This window comes from Botryllus schlosseri, chromosome 13 (assembly GCF_051294905.1).
Source record: "Botryllus schlosseri isolate E-star chromosome 13, Bs_hap1, whole genome shotgun sequence".
Taxonomy (NCBI): Eukaryota; Metazoa; Chordata; class Ascidiacea; order Stolidobranchia; family Styelidae; genus Botryllus; species Botryllus schlosseri.
The window spans coordinates 24,804,713-24,823,645 of record NC_137248.1 but is presented as its reverse complement, the minus strand read 5'-3'; the positions used below and the strand labels follow the sequence as shown (position 1 = coordinate 24,823,645).

General features: G+C 39.6%; 1 protein-coding gene across 2 annotated transcripts; it reads left to right on the top strand.

Moving 5' to 3' along the window:
- The first annotated feature begins 9,881 nt into the window (after window positions 1-9,881).
- LOC145454001 (uncharacterized) lies at window positions 9,882-13,489 on the top strand. Of its 2 annotated transcripts, XR_013920007.1 has the most exons (5): window positions 10,252-10,519; window positions 10,582-10,651; window positions 10,930-11,101; window positions 11,194-11,332; window positions 11,393-13,489. XR_013920007.1 is itself a non-coding variant. In XM_080331974.1 (4 exons), exons 1-3 carry the CDS (start codon window positions 10,571-10,573, stop codon window positions 11,316-11,318), a joined length of 378 nt encoding a protein of 125 aa, XP_080188100.1. In that variant the 5' UTR covers window positions 9,882-10,570; the 3' UTR covers window positions 11,319-11,332; window positions 11,393-13,489. The 2 variants fall into 2 exon arrangements, 1 of the variants encoding a protein (XP_080188100.1); XM_080331974.1 differs by having other exon boundaries at window positions 9,882-10,651.
- The last annotated feature ends 5,444 nt before the right edge of the window (window positions 13,490-18,933 follow it).

Here is an 18,933-nt window from a genome sequence, read left to right as displayed (position 1 = left end):
GGTTACAATATTGTGAATTAATTGAGTGGAGCTATACTGTATATTACTTATCGTCTATATTTAAATTCGGTATGCTAATGCGTTGAGTTTGAAGCTAAATCGCTCCATTTCAGGTAGCGAAGAAAATGATTACTGCATACTCGTTGACACACGCAAGCCCAGGACGACTTACAAGCGTATAATGATGGAGCAGATGGTACAGTCCTAAGGGTGCGTTATATCATTTCTCAATTATATTGAAAAAATCACCAGAGTTTCATGGCTGAAGCTTTATCATTTCGAATGCTGAATAATCATATATTACATCTATAGTAATACCTAGATCACGCTACGTCATAATTTGTGCTATTACAATATTAAGATTTAATTAAGTAGAGCTTCGCTATATTATTTACGACCTATTTTTTTTTTTAATTTAGCATGCTAATGCGTTGAGTTTGAAGCTACATCGTCTCATTTCATGTAGCGAAGAAAATGATCACGGCATATATTCGCGGACACATTCAAGCCCGGGGCAAGTTACAAGCGTATGATGATGGAGCAAATTGCACAGCCCTAAAGGTGCGTTATATCATTTCTCAACTATTATGAAAAAATCGCCAGCGTACCGAGATTTCTCCTATATCGTACCATTTAAATAGCTATAACGTAATAATCAGTCCTGTGCGCGGCTATAATGTTAACCGGCAATATAGCCGAAGTCGCATAAATTCGAATGTATATGCAAGTTCTCTGTTTAGGGTAGACTATCTAGCCCCGCTTATTACTCGAATCTCGCTGTGGTTACAATATTATGAATTAATTAGGTAGAGCTATACTGTATATTATTTATCGTCTATACTTAAATTCGCTATGCTAATGCGTTGAGTTTGAAGCTAAATCGTTCCATTTCAGGTAGCAAAGAAAATGATTACTGCATACTCGTTGACACACGAATGCTCGGGGCGACTTACAAGCGTATAATGATGGAACAGATTGCACAGCACTAAAGGTGCGTTATGTCATTTCTCAAATATATTGAAAAAATCGTCATTCTGGGTAACCCTAAAAATTCCCTTACGTAGCTGTAGAAATTTGACACCGACTCTGTACATTCAATGTGGGGGTAGCTGACTTGGAGACAGAAAAACACACATATTTGACCGTAACATGGTCTTAGTATGAACCGACATGCATTCGAATTGTGGAAAAATGTGTCGCACACTATTTCACCGAGATTACAACCCTTTCACGGATATTCGTTGGTGCTATCGATACGGTGAACAGCACGTTATGTATAGTAAAGAGCCGGAAGCTAGTGATGATGATGACGTAACAATTATTGATGAGGCAGTGGCGCAATCTGCGGGTGGTAACACGAATGGACATGATATTCTTCGATATGATCAACTGAAACCTCGGATGTGGTGGGTTAGAGTCTTGTCGTGATGGTCTGTTTCGAAATGCAAGCGGATGAACTAGACCAAAAGTTTCGAAGATGCTAATAATAATTTCGCGTAGGCTATGCATACAAATGAGGAAAGTTACATCAACGCGTGTTAACTATCGAGTTATCGAATGATTTTTTCCTTACATCAAAACAACTAGAATGTGTAACTACATTAAAAAAACGTATCTAAATGAGCTCCAGGGCATTGTGATTATGCAGCATACCAAATTTCATCACACATTGCATGATGGAACAACTTTAAAACTAACGCAGTTCTATAGCAACTTTTGTCTAAATCTGTCACTTTTTACGTGGAGGGAGTACATAGCGAAGTACTTGTACATTTTGGAGCACTCAATTATAGGTTTGGCCTGCTTGCGCTATACTTAATGAATCACTCCTGTGTCACACACTTTAGTATTAGGTCCATATACGCAATAAGCTACTTTAGTATTCTGATGGTTTGGGATAAAATGTAATTTTTCGTGCTTTTTTATTTTTCAATAAAATCAGTATTCATTTTACAGAAACGTCGTGTAAAGGTAAAGTACTTGTACATTTCGGAGTACTCAAGTATAAGTTCTGGTTAGCTAAATTTCGATGTCATAGAAATACCACAAACTGTGCTACTTGCACTTCTTCAGAGTACTCAATTAGGTTTTTAGCTATATGCAACAAATACTTTCGGGTGTTTTTGATATTGGACTGCTCCAACTCCATGATAATTATAGTATTAAGCAGAAATGAACCTACAATACGAACGTTTTACTTACTCGGAAATGACGACTTTTACGTTAATTTATAAAACTCAAGTAAAGCTCACGAAATCCATAGTGTAAACGTCTCTAATGCACTGAAAAAGGCAGAAAAAGTACTCAATACGCTAAATTTGAATCTAAAAATATTAATTCTCGTAAAACGTAGTGGGTGTGGGATTCGAACCTATGTGAACACTTGTTCATTGGAACTTAAGTCCAACGCCAAAAAGCTATACTTTACAAAATTTCTGGAGTACTGACTTTTTTAGGTAAATTCTGTTACGCGCTTAGTTACTAACTCTGAAAGCCAGCAAAATTTTAGCTTTACGCAACTCGGGACTATTATTTCGAGCGATCTGACTTATTTTCCACTTGCGAACTCGTCCTTGCATTCATTAGGTGATGATCTATTATGCTTGCTAATTGAAATAATCAATCATAGTGTAATGCTTATGCGAGTTTTAGTCATATTCAAGCGTGTTTACATTTCTACTGAATTTCTACACTGAATCTTATAAAGTAGATAGACGAGGAACACTATTAACATAAGGTAAGCGAAAAGTACGTAAATTTTGATGTCATACAAACACCACAAACTGTGCTACTTGTACTTCTTCCGAGTACTCAATTAGGTTTTTAGCTGCATGCAACAAATTCTTTCAAGTGTTTATGATATTGGACTGCTTCAACACCACGATAATTATTGCATTAAGCAGAAATGGACCTAAAATACTAACGTTTTACTTACTCGGAAATGGCTACTTCTACCTTAATTTAAAAAACTCAAGCAAAGCTTACGAACTCCATAGTGTAAACGTCTCTAATGCGCTGAAAAAGTACTCAATATGCTCTATTTGAATCTAAAAATGTTAATTCTCGTAAAACGTACTGGGTGTGGGATTCGAACCTACGTGAACACTTGTTCATTGGAACTTAAGTCCATCACCAAAAAGCTCTAATTTACAAAATTTTCGGAGTACCGACTTTTTTAGGTGAATTCTGTTATGCGCTTTGTTACCAAGTCTGAAAGCAAGCAAAATTTGTGGTATTTGATCAACATGGAAATATTGGAACTTTGCGTTTAGGTGATATTGGAAACATGAGTTACTTAAGAAAATTTCGACTCATAGGTGTGGGTAATTTAAAATACGTACGTATTAAAATCAATAATGCATCGGTCACAATTCTGCTCCATTCGAACCTACGTGAACACTTGTTCATTGGAACTTAAGTCCATCACCAAAAAGCTCTAATTTACAAAATTTTCGGAGTACCGACTTATTTAGGTGAAATCTGTCATGCACTTTGTTACTAAGTCTGAAAGCAAGCAAAGTTTGTGGTATTTGATCAACATGGAAATTTTGGAGCTTTGCGTTTAGGTGATATTGAAAACATGAGTTACTTAAGAACATCTCGACTCATAGGTGTGGGTAATTTAAAATACAGAGTATTAAAATCATTAATGTATCGGTCACAATTCTGCTCCAATACAACTACAAGTAGAGATTTCAAAGTAAGCTACTGGTTATATTTCTACTATATTCGCTCCGAACATTATAGCAGCACCCGACGCAGCTTACATTATTACGTTATAAGACGCCGGCGGCGTTTCACTGTCGGTTTAATCATCCTTATTCTAGTGACATGAAAAGGACTGAATCGTATGAAATGTGGTCACTACAAGAATCGAGCGAAAGCGCTGTTTCACGTCGTCTTGCATCGGTCACGATTAGTTTTACTTTTCAACTAACTTGTTGTCTGTCGATATATTCATTAGACTCGCTTTCATGCGGCTAATTTGTCCTTATCATTATAACGTCGGTGATCGCGTACCTGCGGCGAAGGTGTTCGTTTAATTATAACAACGAGAAAATCGGGCTTCATAATTGTGCGGGGGGGGGGGGGGAAACTGCGTTAGTTTTAAAGTTGTTCAATCATGAAATGCGTAACAAAATTTGACATGTCGGGTTACTTGTGAGTTTTCTCACACATGTTTACTATATTGTGTCACTCTTTATTGGTCAATACATATCCCACCGTTCAGTTTGAAATCGGAAACTTAAAATTCAAGTAAAGCTTACGATTAAATTATGTTACGCGCTTAGTTACTAACTCTGAAAGCAAGCAAAATTCGTGGTATTTGATCGATATGGAAATTCGTGCACTGCATTTAGGTTGTGTTGAAAACATGACTTACTTAACAACGTTTCGACTCATAGGTGTGGATAATTTAAAATACAGAGTATTGAAGTCATTAATGCATCGGTCACGATTAGTTTTACTTTTCAACTAACTTGTTGTCTGTCGTTATATTCATTAGACTCGCTTTCATGCGGCTAATTTGTCCCTATCATTATAACGTTAGGGATCGCGTACCTGCAGCGAAGGTGATTGTTTAATTTTAATATATAACAATAAAACCGCGAGTGTAAAATGAATTTAAAAAGTTCTACTATACAAAATTTTCGGAGTACCGACTATTTTGGGTAAATTCTGTTATGCGCTCAGTTACTGACTCTGAAAGCAAGCAAAGTTTGTGGTATTTGATCAACATGGAAATTCGTGCACTTTGCGTTTAGGTCATGTTGAAAACATTAGTTACTTAACAACATTTCAACCAATAGGTGTGGATAATTTAAAATTCAGAGTAATAAAGTCATTAAGAGATATTACCATCTTTAAATCATGGCCATATCATTGAAGTTGATTAAATTTACGGCTTCAGAACGCGTTAATTAGTCCCTGTCGTTATAACGCTAGGGTTCGCGTATATGCAGATAAAGTGTTTGTATAATTACAGCCCTGAGAATCGCGCGCCTGCGGCTATAGTTCGTTCGATTATTTTCGCCTTGGGATTCGCGTATATGCTACTAAGCTCAGTAAGCTGTTGCGACTTCGGAACGAGCACATGCGACTGATTTGTTTCCATAGCTCTGAACTTGAGAATCGCTTACCTGCGTCTAATCAAAATAAGTCGTAAATGTGGAGAGCGCAGAAACCGTACCTTGTACACATAAAATCAAGTTTAAAAATATGGACGGATGAGTTATCTCCGACCAATAGAGTAATATCGCATTTAAGTAATTAATTTACACATAATAGAAAATCTGTCGATTCTAGCCAAGGTAAGTTTTGATGCGGCAATCATGAGTCGTAAAATGTGGAAACTGCAGAAACCGTAACTTATACACATAAAATCAAGTTTAAAAAATATGGACGGATGATATTAGTCCTAAATACACATAATACAATATCTGAGAAAAGTATCAAGATGCGGCAATCAATGCAGCGATGATATAGCAATGGATGGATGATGTGGCACTATAGCGTGGCGCTTGATGATGTGGCACAGATGACGTAGCAGATGAATGTACCCTTAGGGTATGAAAATGGGCGTGGCAATTATGATGACGTGGCGCTCTCTGATTGGCGGGCAATAAAATTGCTTTATCCTACTACTCTTGCCCCCGGCTATGTTCAACGAATATAATTGAGTCAGCCATTTTCAAGAATATGTTGTGGACGAGGAGTCAAGTCCTCCCAGTGTTGCTCCATAACTGTGATGTGGAGTCGGATGACTGTACCATCATATAACGAACTGTTTCAGCCTGACCATATTATTCCGATTTTTGAAAAGAATGCGGAAAAAAATATTGGTTTCAATGAAATCACGATTATATCGGACCCGTCAGATATTCATTCTGAAGAACAATGCCAGGAGATGCCAGAGTCAATCGATACTGCGGAAAAGTCAGAAAGCTTCAATCCGGTAATAATTGATTCGGAGGTAGGCCTACAACAGCAGAAGATACCAGATTCAATAGACACTGTCGAAAAGTCGGGCAACTTTGGCCCGACAAAAATTAAATGCGAAGAGGAACAAATTGAAGATTCTACAATACCTAGCGCAAAAGCATGCGGATCTCCGGAAAAATTTCCCATTGGTGGTAATCAGTTGCGTTTTGGGGAATATCTGGGGATAGACGACGTAGTAACTCTCCTGCTGGATGACTGCAGCACACCGGTAAAATGTATACCGTTAGGTAGAAAGAGCAACGTTTACTTTTTAGTGGACAATTCCCAAAACATAGATAGAAGGAGAACCAACAAGCTACGCATATTTTGGGACGACATGGGAGCTTGGAATGAAACAAAGCAAAATTACTCCCAATACGTCAAGTCGGAGAAAGCCTATACCATGGTCTACACCCCAAAAATAAAAAATGGGGCTTTTTGCACCAGAAAAAAGATGCCCGACTCAGACCAGCGAGGATATCACGAGCTCTCGCCCCAACCAGATCCTAAAAGCGTTATTAAAGTTGGAAGGTATTACGCAACCCTGAAAGGAAACAAATTAAAAAAAAGAATTTCCTGGATCGAAGATGAAAATGCGCCCCCCGTAGCTCTTGTTGAATATAAAGGTGAGACACAGGAATGCCAAGCTCACGGAAACAGCCGTAAAAATAAGGAAACCTATATTCGGACGCATCCTAACATTATGGCTGAAATAAAAGAGAAATGCCCCTATATTCCCGCAAATATACTTTACGGCAAGTTGCAAACGGAGGCGACAGACTGCACGAACAGGCCACGAAACCCATATCAAATCCACCATACCAAATATCGGACAAAACATGAGCAATCTGACAAGAAGATTTATACTAAGGGAGGGTTTGCTGACGAAATGCTGCAAGTGTTCAATATGGCACAGACATCCAGTTTTGGTAAAAAGGTAATCCATTCTGAAGACAGTCCCCCTAGCATAATTTTGTACACTGACGAACAAATGATAGATCTGAAAAATCAATGCGTTACAGGTAATGCGGTTCTCGGCTTTGACAAAACATACAACTTGGGAAACGTCTACGTGACTGCTGCAGTATTTAAAAACACGAAACTAATCAGTGGCAGAACCACTGATCACACCATCTTTATTGGTCCATTGTATTTGCACCACAAATCGGATACTGGAACGTATAAAGACTTTTTTAACCAGCTCGCAACATCTCTTGGTCCAGACTTCACTCGGTTAACCGTTGGTACTGATAACGAAATTGCTCTTCATACAGCCATCGAGAGCTCGTTTCCCAGGTGTACGCATATACTTTGCCTGAAGCATTTGAAGGAAAATCTTAATGAGAAGCTGCAAAATGGCATTGGAGTCAGCAAAGATCTGAGACTGAGTTTAGTCAAAAATGTTTTGAGTCTTCTCGACAGTGCCAAGGAAGATGAGTTCGAACAACGTCAAAGTCAAGTGATTTCACGCTGCCATTCGGACTGTCCAAAGTTGATTCCATACCTTCAGAAACGAATGTTCAATTTGCTAAAAAAACAAAGTTTGGAAAACTGGCAAGATATCTCCCGGAAACGCATATTGGACAAATAACAACAACGAAAGTATGAACCATGTATTTAAACGACTTACTGGTTGGAAACTTGAAAAGATTCCAGAACTGATTGACACCTTGCACACGGCAGTTTCGACGCAATATGTTGATGCTCGGAGAAGCATAACTAATACTGGGCCCTATCGTATGATCGGTTGCTGCGATAAATTTCATGTCCCGCAGTGGGATTGGAGCGTTTTGCCCGATGAACAACAGGAAAAGATTTACCATGATTTCCTGAAGTACATTCCCCGAAAAAATTTGCATGCTGATCAAAAGACGTCTGTTTCGAGCGATTCGAAGATGATCACAAGAACTCCACCAAAACGTAGTGGAAGTAAGCCTGGCCAATATCCCAGATCAGCCATCGAGCAAAAAACGAAGAAAAAACACTCGTGATCGTGATCATTGATTGTTGTTAGTTGCTGTACACTGTACAGACACAGCTACCACTTGATGTGTGTTGTTGAATAAAATCAGTTTCGTTTGGCTATATGGAATTGTATTATTTTTGAACAAGCTAGGGGTTCATACAAGTTTATACAAGTTTATACAAGTTTATACAAGTCTGATAGCAACAAAGAAGGTTTGTCACTACAGGGCACTTATAGCTACACTGACTTCATTTTAAATCTGGATTACTCATACGACGCACGTTGGCCATTTATATATGAATTTCGTCAATAATATTGATATAGTTGCACATTTTATATCATACATTTATCGTTTCTCCAACCATTTGATCGATTTACAGATAGAGCTTATGGGAGGGGTGTCTTTGAACATTTAGCGTAATTCATAGTATAGTAATTCGTAGTAATTCATATAATGATGAATCGGGTGGGCGCAGCATTGTTATCACTTTGTTGCAAGTCGTTATTACTTGACCTCCCATCAGGTTTGTCACAAAAGTCAAAATATATTGGAATTCTCTAAACGTACGAAAAAAATTGTGAGACACACACGATTCCAAAGGTCTTTTTTTTATTTAAAGAAAAATTTGGCACTTACCACCTGTTGGTCTTTTACACCACGGACAATAATGGCGTAAGTAGAAATGAAAAGCAGTCAATGATGGCGTACGTCTTGGTTAGAAAGACATAATTCCGTTCAAAATCGCGTCGCGGGCCACATTTGGCGCAATCTCGGCGACGACGAACTATGTTCGCAAATCAAAATATCGAAGTGATTATATTGGAATCTGCTTTGTATAAGACAGCGATTTCAAGTTTCAAGTCAGCCCTTTCTTATCTTTTGATAACTCGAGCCTTGACACACATCTTCTGAACGTTATGTTTTAGCATTAGCGGATATATCAATTAGGCTAGGCCTACGCCAATTACGGTTTGAGGCGAACCGCGCAGATTCGATGTTATTCAGTTTCAAGATGTCACTCAACTTATTCAACGGTAGAGTTGATGGAGAGGGCAAGTGAATGACGTGTCCACGGCCGCACAAATTTCCTTTTATGGCCGCTGGTTGGCCACCCCTGGTTTACACGAATGGAAATTTCAAATTAAGTAGGCCTACCTTCCCAAGTGAATAGTATATTGATATTGAAATGAACCCGAATATTTTCAGCTGACACTCGTCATTTTGATAAAAGTCGGCCTCTACCGTCAATCAATAAGGTTTATTATTATTTTCATCGTTTCAAAACATCACAAGACTGCGATACAATGAAAAGATAGGAAGGTGTCGAAACAACTTGGAGTAGCCATTAAGATCAGACACCCACCTTAGCCTAGGCAAAGTAAATAAGAGGCATGCACTGCACACTGAATGAAAAGTAATGCAGAGAATATAAGACGCAAGCGACAAAATAGGGTGGCATGTGGCGGAGGGCGAGGTCGATGTTAGGTCGTGGTCCGGTAATCCTGAAGACTGGCTAGTATTGATTTAGAAGAAATTGCTTGTATTTCGACTTGAATGCGTTTCAACCGTCAACACGAAATCTTTCGTCTTTTCGCGCTCACAACAGGCAAATGCCATAAACATTTGTTAGATAATCTTGCTTGCTCGAAAATAATCGAGGTGACAGGTTTCTTGTCTTCGGGAGACGCAATCCACACTTCATTTGGGGGCCTTGGAGTCAAATGATAAGTTCACAGACAGAGCACTATCTGACACCAATGGAATGCGAAATGGTGTACTTTTTTGCCAGCGTACCCACATTGGTGTACTTTTTTGCCAGCGTACCCACGCCCGGTCGTGTATTTTCCTCGCGAATCCTACACTGGAATGTAAAAAGACTTCGACGTTCATTCAATTCAACGTAGGCCTAATAATATAAATAATATGATTAGTTATAAATAATTTGCGTTTGTGGCCATGCAGGTCTTCCCGTCAAGAATCGCGTAGTATGTAGCGAGATAGTCGAAGTGCTTGAGTAGCCGAGTGCAGGTCAAGTCAATACCAATAAGATTGATTCAAGTCGAGTCACCAAAAATCCTGTCATTACATTACCCTAGTTTCGGCCCCCGAGCGGCATCGTCGGCAATGTCGGAATTGTCGGCAATGGCGGCATTGTCGGCAATGTCGGCATTGACGACATTGGTGACATAGCCGACATTGGTGACATTGGTGACATTGGCGACATTGACAAAATAGATAGACGTCGACATTGGCGACATTGGCGACATGTACAAATCAACGACACCCGTCCTGGTATAGCTCAGTGTGGTAAACAGATAGTTATTCGTGTTGGGATTGATTTTGATACTGAATTTGATTGTGAATGTGGAAGGTATGAAGAAGATGAGGCACGGAGGTACATCTTGTGTCGCGTATGGTTGCTGAAATACGCAATATTCCGTACCCAAAGTGTCTTTTCATCGCTGTCCAAACCCTATTGCCGGATAGGATTATGAAGACTGTGAAAGTGATATCCAATTCCTGTCAAGTGACGATAGCTTCCACCCCACAGAGTTAGATGGCGAGTCAGAGTGAGTACTTGAACAGTGTAATCATATTTGTACCAAGTCTTCACCAAGATAATGATTTGCAGGCATTCAGATTCAGAGGAATGTCTGGAGAATAGCAAGACCCAGTTTGTGATTGTGGACAGAAATAATCTGGTGAGCATTTTTCAACATTGTCCAATGTGTCAATCAGAGTCGAACGTGCAAGAGTCTGATTTAGGTAGCACACTGAGAATCAAGCAAGACTGCACTAACTGCTCATACTCCAGATTTTGATTTACGGGTAGTGTAGAAGGCGTTAAAGCCTACTTGACTGTATCAAAAAGAAACAAACTGCTTCATTCAGCATACATGATAGATATAGGCCTAAATTTAAGTTACAATGAATAGCATCTTTGATTCTGTTGTTTACCATTATGGCAATCCATTTTCAGATTCATTGGCATATGAAAGGATTTGCCATGTTCTCTACTCCACGCGAATGGAAAATGACATCCGCCATCTATCGCCGAATGGAAACACTGCTGGAAGTGAATCATTCAATGCCCTCAATCATTTCTGCCCAAAGTTATATCACTACAACCATATTTCAGTCATATAAGCCAGGTAGGTACCTTGCAGTGTCTTGGCTATTCAAAGCTAACCTATATCAGATTTTGGCATAATTACTAGCCTCATCAATTATGCATATTTTGTAGGATGCAGTTGGCAATGCTGCATTTCAATGAAAATTGCTCGGAAACTCAGAAAATGTCGAAAGAAGGAGCACCGTCAAATACCGCAAGTACAAAAATGGGGAATGTACGGCCCACAAGATACTTGAAAATTCAACATTTGGTAACTGGCGCTGATCTGACTGCAGCATAAGATTTCTTCATATTGTTATGCCTGTTCTAGATTTCTACAATGAGCTTGTCGAAGAAGTTCAAGCACTCATCAGAACTGGACCAGAAACTGTTGAGTTGAGCGATTGTGCTGAGACCGTTCCACCTCCTCTGACTAGCAGCGTAATCAAAATTAGCAGAGAGGAAGCTATTGTCCGACATAAAACCTGATTTGCTTTTCTGCCTGACACCCGACACGGTAGTCATTTTGGTCGATTAGTTACATGCGTTTATTATTTGGAATACAACTGTACATTCACAATGTGGCGTTACTGAACTTGAATCCTTTGTAAGAATTTGACGTAAATTTTGTTCGGACAGCAGTAACAACGCATGCAGGCAGGATTTTCCGCTGGTTTTTGCCACAGAATCCCCATACCCAGCGAACACAATTTCTGAAAAGTGAAAACAAATGCATTAGTGCGAGAAAAGTATTTGGCAACCGGATCAGAGACTCATCCCATTCATACATCGAACTCGATGTTATTATTCTGCGGCCATATTCCTGTTGATATCCATAGTAGGACATCTCCAATACGTCAACGTCCAGACACACTGCATTGAATCCTGGCAATTCTGTGATACACTTTATTTCTGTCAGTAACTCTCGGAACCCCCTTACAGCACAAACTTATCAAGATGCATGACTGAAACGAGCTATTACACTACATACTATATATACAACTGTATTTCATGTAGTCTCGACGAGCGGCTTGCGCTGAGCAAGCTAGGCTGTTCATGACCAATCATTATTATGAAGCTGCAAGGGGTTCCACTGACGTGGGATCGAGCGCATCAACACCTGAACCAATCCGGCATTTTAACGGTAATTTTGTAAGTACGTGCAAAATCGATACTCACATTCGACATCGGAGTACTCAGACTCAGTCTCAATATCACTTGGCAAATCCGTTACAATGGAAACCTCGGCCATTACTGACTAGAATAAAAACTGCGAGAACACAAACAGCCGCTGTGACCGGTATTGATAATATGTGCCATTCACTTGACGTCACAATACACATTCTGCTTTTTCTGTAAACATGCCAATATTGGAACTTTCAGTCAAAATTACGGCAATTTCCGATTGAGTTGAAACACGGAAAGTCGGTAATTTCGTTATGAAAAAAAATTCTGAACATGATTCCGCAAAGTTGTCATGAAGATGCAGTTGATCGATTTCCAGACGTCGTTTTCCGAGATAGCGTTGCCAGATTTTTTTTCGCCTTCGACCGGACACGCGTGAACGATTTTGTCATGACAACACGACGCTATCGTCCCTATTTCGTCACTGACCTACAAAGTAGACGCAGTTCTCACTGATTTTTTATCTAAATGCAATGAATACCCTCAGCTGATCCACACTCTTTGAAGATGACCCAATAGAAATATATAAATCCTTGAAGATACCCGAAACGTTCCTATGCCCCACAGAAGTATATTTGCAAGACGCTACAAACCCATTCGAAATTTATGAAGATAAGTTTCACAGCAGGCGAACACGTAAGTCCAGGCCTGAAAGAACGAAATAAATGCATCTATATCGTGAAAACAAATTGAAAAATTAACAGATTTTCAGGATTTCTTTCCAATTCTCTTTGAACCAGCATTCACTTTGCCCCTCTACCATTCAAATTCCCGAAGTACCCAGACCCACCCGACATTTTCTCCCTTAATTATTCAGTATTTCTTGTTTCCAATAGCTTATTGCTGCTATCGTCTAAATTGGCTTGAAGTCATAGCGACTCCATCCCAACACTGATATTACCATGCGGAACTATATCAGCTGATCCAGGTTCGTGCTAGGGGTCTGTTGAAGATGCTTCGTCTATTTAATTGTGGGAAGAGCATGCGTAATATTAATAATAATCGTTAAGTTATATTTTTCATTTGAACAAGTCACACACAATGTAGAATGTGATAAGACACAATGCGATGTAATGAACAGATATGAGGATATCGAACGACACGCAGTTGCGATCTTTTTTTTTATACTGACATCCACCTCGGCCTGGAGTGCCCGATGTCACAGTTCTTTTCGATGTTGATCTTTCTGAAGCCACGGCCCTTTCTAGTTCTTTCCATTCCTTGTGAGTGCTTTCTTTCGTCGGGTCTTTTTCTGGGCTTTTTTTGTCGCCGTAAGAACGGCGACGGCGGGGGATGCTAGCGCATTGAGACTGCAGAAGTTACCATTCCGGTATACCGAGATGTCGTACGACAAGAAGTCGAAAGGGTACAGAAGATAATTACAAATGCAATCGTAAACACAACATCCGTCCAAGCGCCACTGATGTCATTCGCTCAGCAGAACCTCACATCTAGAAATAGTGTACCTATATACGACAATACCGATACTCCGGTATTTGGCGGGTGTTGCCTGCGGTTGGCTGCTCGACCGTGAAAATTGACACATAAGTCTGGTGGTGCGCTGACTTAGATTCACCAGCGTATGGGAGGAGTATGCGAGGGATGCGGCCGCATCCCCAAATGTTTCGGATATCCAAATATTTGGAATTTTTTGTCAATTGATTATTTTAGTTGAACGATAATTTTAAAAGAATACTCTAATAATCTGTTTCCTTACTATATTACAATAGCATTGACAGATAGTTGTTTTACAATATACATGGAGTAGGTATATATTTCGGGAAACAGGTATATTTTTTCAAGGCAATACTCTTGGTGTGCCCTTTATGGAATTAACGGCACCATGACAAGTGTATGAACCGAGCATCAAAGTTTCCATTATCCACTCATTTCGATTCAGGTTTCAGCATATTATGATTGTATCCGCATATCCGCTATGTAATATATGAACTTTCGGCAATCTCCCGCCATATTAGCTTGGTTAGCTTTTCCTCTCTTTGGAAATGGTTTTCACATAGTTATGATCTTGGTTTCTGCATATTATGACATGTATCACTGTCCGCTGTCATCGGTGGAGATTGGGCAATCTTCTGTCAAATTAGCCTGGAGCTCGCACGGCTGGCCTTTTCTCTCTTTAGAAATGTTTTCCACATATTTTTGATCCTGGTTTCCGCATATTTCGAACGTATCACTGTCCGCCATGTCGTCAGTGGACATTGGGCAATCCTCCTCCCGATTAGCCTGGAACTCGCATGAATGGCCTTTCCTCTCGTTAGAAATATTTTCCACATATTTATGATATTGGTTTCTGCATATTATGACAGTATCACTGTCCGCTGTCATCGGTGGAGATCAGGCAACCCTACGCCAGATTAGCCTGGAACTCGCATGGATGGCCTTTCCTCTCGTTAGAAATATTTCCGCATATTTATGATATTGGTTTCTGCATATTATGACAGTATCACTGTCCGCTGTCATCGGTGGAGATCAGGCAACCCTCCGCCAGATTAGCCTGGAACTCGCATGGATGGCCTTTCCTCTCTTTAGAAATGTTTTCCGCATATTTATGATCTTGGTTTCTGCATATTATGACAGTATCAAAGTCCGCTATGTCATCGAAGGTCCATCACCATCTGCACCAAATCACCATCTTCTTATGGCTGTGAAGTTTATATTTTCCACATCTTCTTCTATGGCATAAAATAATAATATTTGAAGCTTTCTAAATCATAGAAACATTCACACTAGACTTGCAATTAAATAGTATATTCATATTGAAATGAACCCGATTATTTTCGGCTGACACTCGTCAGGGGTAATCGTCAGCAACTAGTAGAGAATTGGAAAGAACATTGTATATCAACAATCGTATCACAAAATATGACGTCACCAGCATGAAATTTCGAATGAGAGAACGTTCAATGTACTATTTTTAGGTGATACACGAACTCCTTTTGTTGACAGAGTTTTGGTTGGTGTATTTTGATAAAAGTTGATTCCAAGGCACACAAATGGAATTGTGAACGACCTCGACCTACGATTCGAAATCGGTCGTCTCGATAATTATTCACACAAATCGGATTATCCAACAGATGTTTGCCGATGGCAGAATTAATGGCCTTTGATCGATCAGCATCAATCTTAAGTGGATGAGTTAAGGGTGAGCTTTTCACATCGCGTGACGCACGTGTTCTGATAAATCTGGGGACATGTTGGTTTATGCGGTCCTGCAGACGTCTTGACGTTCTTCCCACGTAGCCACAATCACAGTGGCACCTATATTCGTACACTACATTACTTTGTTGAAGTGCAGGCTTGCAATTGCAACCTAATACTTATTACAAATACCAAATAGAATCACTCAGGTACTAGAATTGTTCAGCCCTACGTATACTAATAGAATACGTTACTGGTACTTGACCTGCATTTTTCTATGAAATAATGACTGTACCTACATTTTCTTGCAAAGCAATAAGTTCAAAAATGCTGAATTTCTTATTGCTTATTCTATCACTCATCGCCAGGAACGACACAAGCTAGACCAGGGGTTCTCAGCCCTTTCTTGGCCGTGGCCCATTTTCCGGTTTGAAAATGTGCTGTGGCCCACCTGATATCTTACAGTCAAAATCCTGTTTAATGCGTGGTCATGGACAGCGCCTATATGCCTATTTCTCTAAAATATGTGGATTTTTTTAAACTGATGATATTTAAATCTCGATCTCCCGGGATATGAAATCGCGCGAAGCGCGAAAATTTTTTTAAAGTTGAATAAATATCCTCCAATAAAGGACCAACGAAATAATCTTGGGCCTCTTCGAGCTCCCCCAATTGGGGGTGTGGGTGAGGCAGTTACGGCCCTGGTAGATCATATGCTAAAACTCTTAAGTAGATTATTTTCGTCCGCTGGGCCAGCATCGAACAATTCATTGGTGAATGGGGTACTACAGAGAAGTGGAGAAAGATTTTTCAATATGCATGATGTAGGCTACTTTGTATGTCCTGTACCAAAACAACTGAAGTTGCGATGTCAGAATATTTAATCCAATGATACAATCAATTCCTGTGACTCTTTCATTATGTACAATGATTTCCAGGTCGGACATTTTAAACCGACTTCCATGATTAATGCGCTCCGTTAAATCCTCAATCCATTAAGATTCGTTGCGGTGGTGCAGTATACCTCCACCAGAAGTTGCTAATAATTTGCAATTATGGCTATTTTTAGCTTGCAATAATACGGCCTGTCGAAGTACAGTAAATCTGTACATCAATTGTACTTCATTGCATACCCCTTTCAACGGCATACGACATATGACCCTGCTGGAATACTTGGTTACTTCAGCATTATCTTCCAGTTAGGCCTATTATACGCTTGAATTTTTTTTAGTTGCTGTCAGCTGTAGGTTGTCATAGCCAGTGGAAAAAGCCACCGTTTCTCCCAAACGTTTTCGATTTGTACAAGCTGACTTCATACGTGCCACTACGTCTAATCAGATTCGGATGAAAAGCTTTATGGGGCCTACGTATAATTAGATAATACGAATGTATTTTTAGCGAATAACATAAGAAATATAACTGAACTTACATGAATTCTGATATTTTCTAAATAGCTCTGTGGCCCACCTCAAAATGCTCTGTGGCCCACCAGTGGGCCATGGCCAGAGATGGCCACAGTCCGGTTCAGGAGCCGGAGCCGGATTTTAATGAATTTTACTGTGGCCGGATCGGAGCCGGATTCTGAAATTGCCATATGAGCCGGATTTAAACAGGATTTGATATTCATAACAAATATTGGGTGATAAAGGTTCAAGATATATTATATCCAATGAAAAAAGCTGCTTCGATATTATTTCCGTAGTTAAATGAATTCATTGCTATGGATCAAGCCCAGGTTGGTTCCGACAATAAATGACAACGTTGAAACCGCTGATACCGGTCACGTCGTTGAAATGCGTAAGCAACATAAGTAAAGTTTCTGCAATGATGAGATTGCTGCTGGATGAGATGAGGACGAAGGCAGGCTCCAGCAAGCGAGCTGCAGAAGTGTTTGTTTTGGAATTAAGTTGTTCCTCAGATATTGATTCTTGTACTTCCTGTTCATCAGTCATTAGGGTACTTGATATCAGTTGTCAGGATGACAGAAAAGCGAGGTATCGGTATTGTTGCAGAATGCTGGTGGTTCTGATTTCTGATGTCATTTGGAATGATTGTGTGGTGTGGTAATGTATGAATATATGCTGGCATGGTCAATTGGTCATGTATATGATTTCGGAAACACACTAGAACTGAAGTACCACCGGTACTCTATGATTGATTGTGCACATCATTATGCTGATTACCGTATATAATATTATATATATTTCCTATTCATTGCTGCTCTATCAAGTGATCATTTTGATTGATTCATCCATTTTGTTTGATACATGTCTGTTCTGTGAAAATTTAGTTCCATTCTTCAGTAGTACTATAGGCCTAGTTGTCTTGGCCTAGTCACAATGCACAATATCTGATTTTGTTGTTGGCATCATGGCATGCCTGGGTTACTATGTTTACCCTCTCCGTAAAGCAACTAATATTGCTTTTTCTGTTCTCACAGTCTTTTTAGCTCATTTCCCCTGCCTAGTTCCTACTACTCGTATTTATATTCAAGATACATACTGTACCTAACATTATTGATTCGAAATGTGATATAAATCAACCCTTGTAAGGCATTACTTGATACTAATTTGTTGATTATAATGTTCATATCTGTTTTGCAGGCTATAATTAATGTGAAATAGCACTAAAGCAATAGCAGGATTTTTTCGGATCCTAATTTTGTTGCTCAACTGTCGGACTCGGAAATGCTATTTGACTGTCGGATCAGGACGGATACGGATTCCCAAAATATGGAATCCGCCCATCTCTGGCCATGGCCCACCCTTTGAGAACCCCTGAGCTAGACACAGTAGACTCGTCATTGCTCACTGGGCTGGAACAAAACATTTGAGGTCATAGGTGAACGTACATATTCAGTCATCAATCCGGATATCAAAACGACTAATAGAGAAAATAGTCGCATAAACCTTGGGTTAATTCCTAAATGTAATAAAAATGAAGTAATATCGTAATATCATGTCTTGGAAAGGGCAATCGAATATCACATTGCATTATTTCAGCTATGGTTCATCGCACACTAATCCAACAGAATTTGTGTTCGGTTATTTGGCTCCCGCCATACCTACTAGCTCTCTGCCACTTGATTCATGTCCAATAGACACTTACGTGACCTTTGACACGAACCAATCAGGTTGCAGCAGGATGTAAACAAAGAACAAGCCCGGGCAAGCTTACTATGAGCTCTTATGGAAAAGGGTTGAAAAATATAGGTTTTTAGCAAAATTACATTGAATTGGGAATAGCTGGCTTTGGTGAATGGTAATAACGTAGAGCTAGTATGTATTTGCAGTGTTATAACCTACAATAAGCATGAATGGTGGCAAGCACGCATCAGCATGGTATGTCCAAATGAATGAATTTCTGACAACTTTTCGGATGAAGCAACTATTGCTGTATTATCCTTAGTCGTATACTATAGGATTGTCGTACCGAATAGCATGTATTAGAGGAATCTTGAGTCAGGATATGTGTGGTATCCATTATGTGGGCTTGGCGTTATATGCGTACTATTTATGGAATCGACATTCG

Excerpts from the sequence above, each read along its gene's own strand:
- LOC145454001 (XM_080331974.1), top strand. The coding sequence starts at position 10,571 with ATGATTTGCAGGCATTCAGATTCAGAGGAATGTCTGGAGAATAGCAAG. Across the intron at positions 10,652-10,929 it reads TTGTGGACAGAAATAATCTG|ATTCATTGGCATATGAAAGG; the intron begins GTGAGCATTTTT and ends ATCCATTTTCAG. Across the intron at positions 11,102-11,193 it reads ATTTCAGTCATATAAGCCAG|GATGCAGTTGGCAATGCTGC; the intron begins GTAGGTACCTTG and ends CATATTTTGTAG.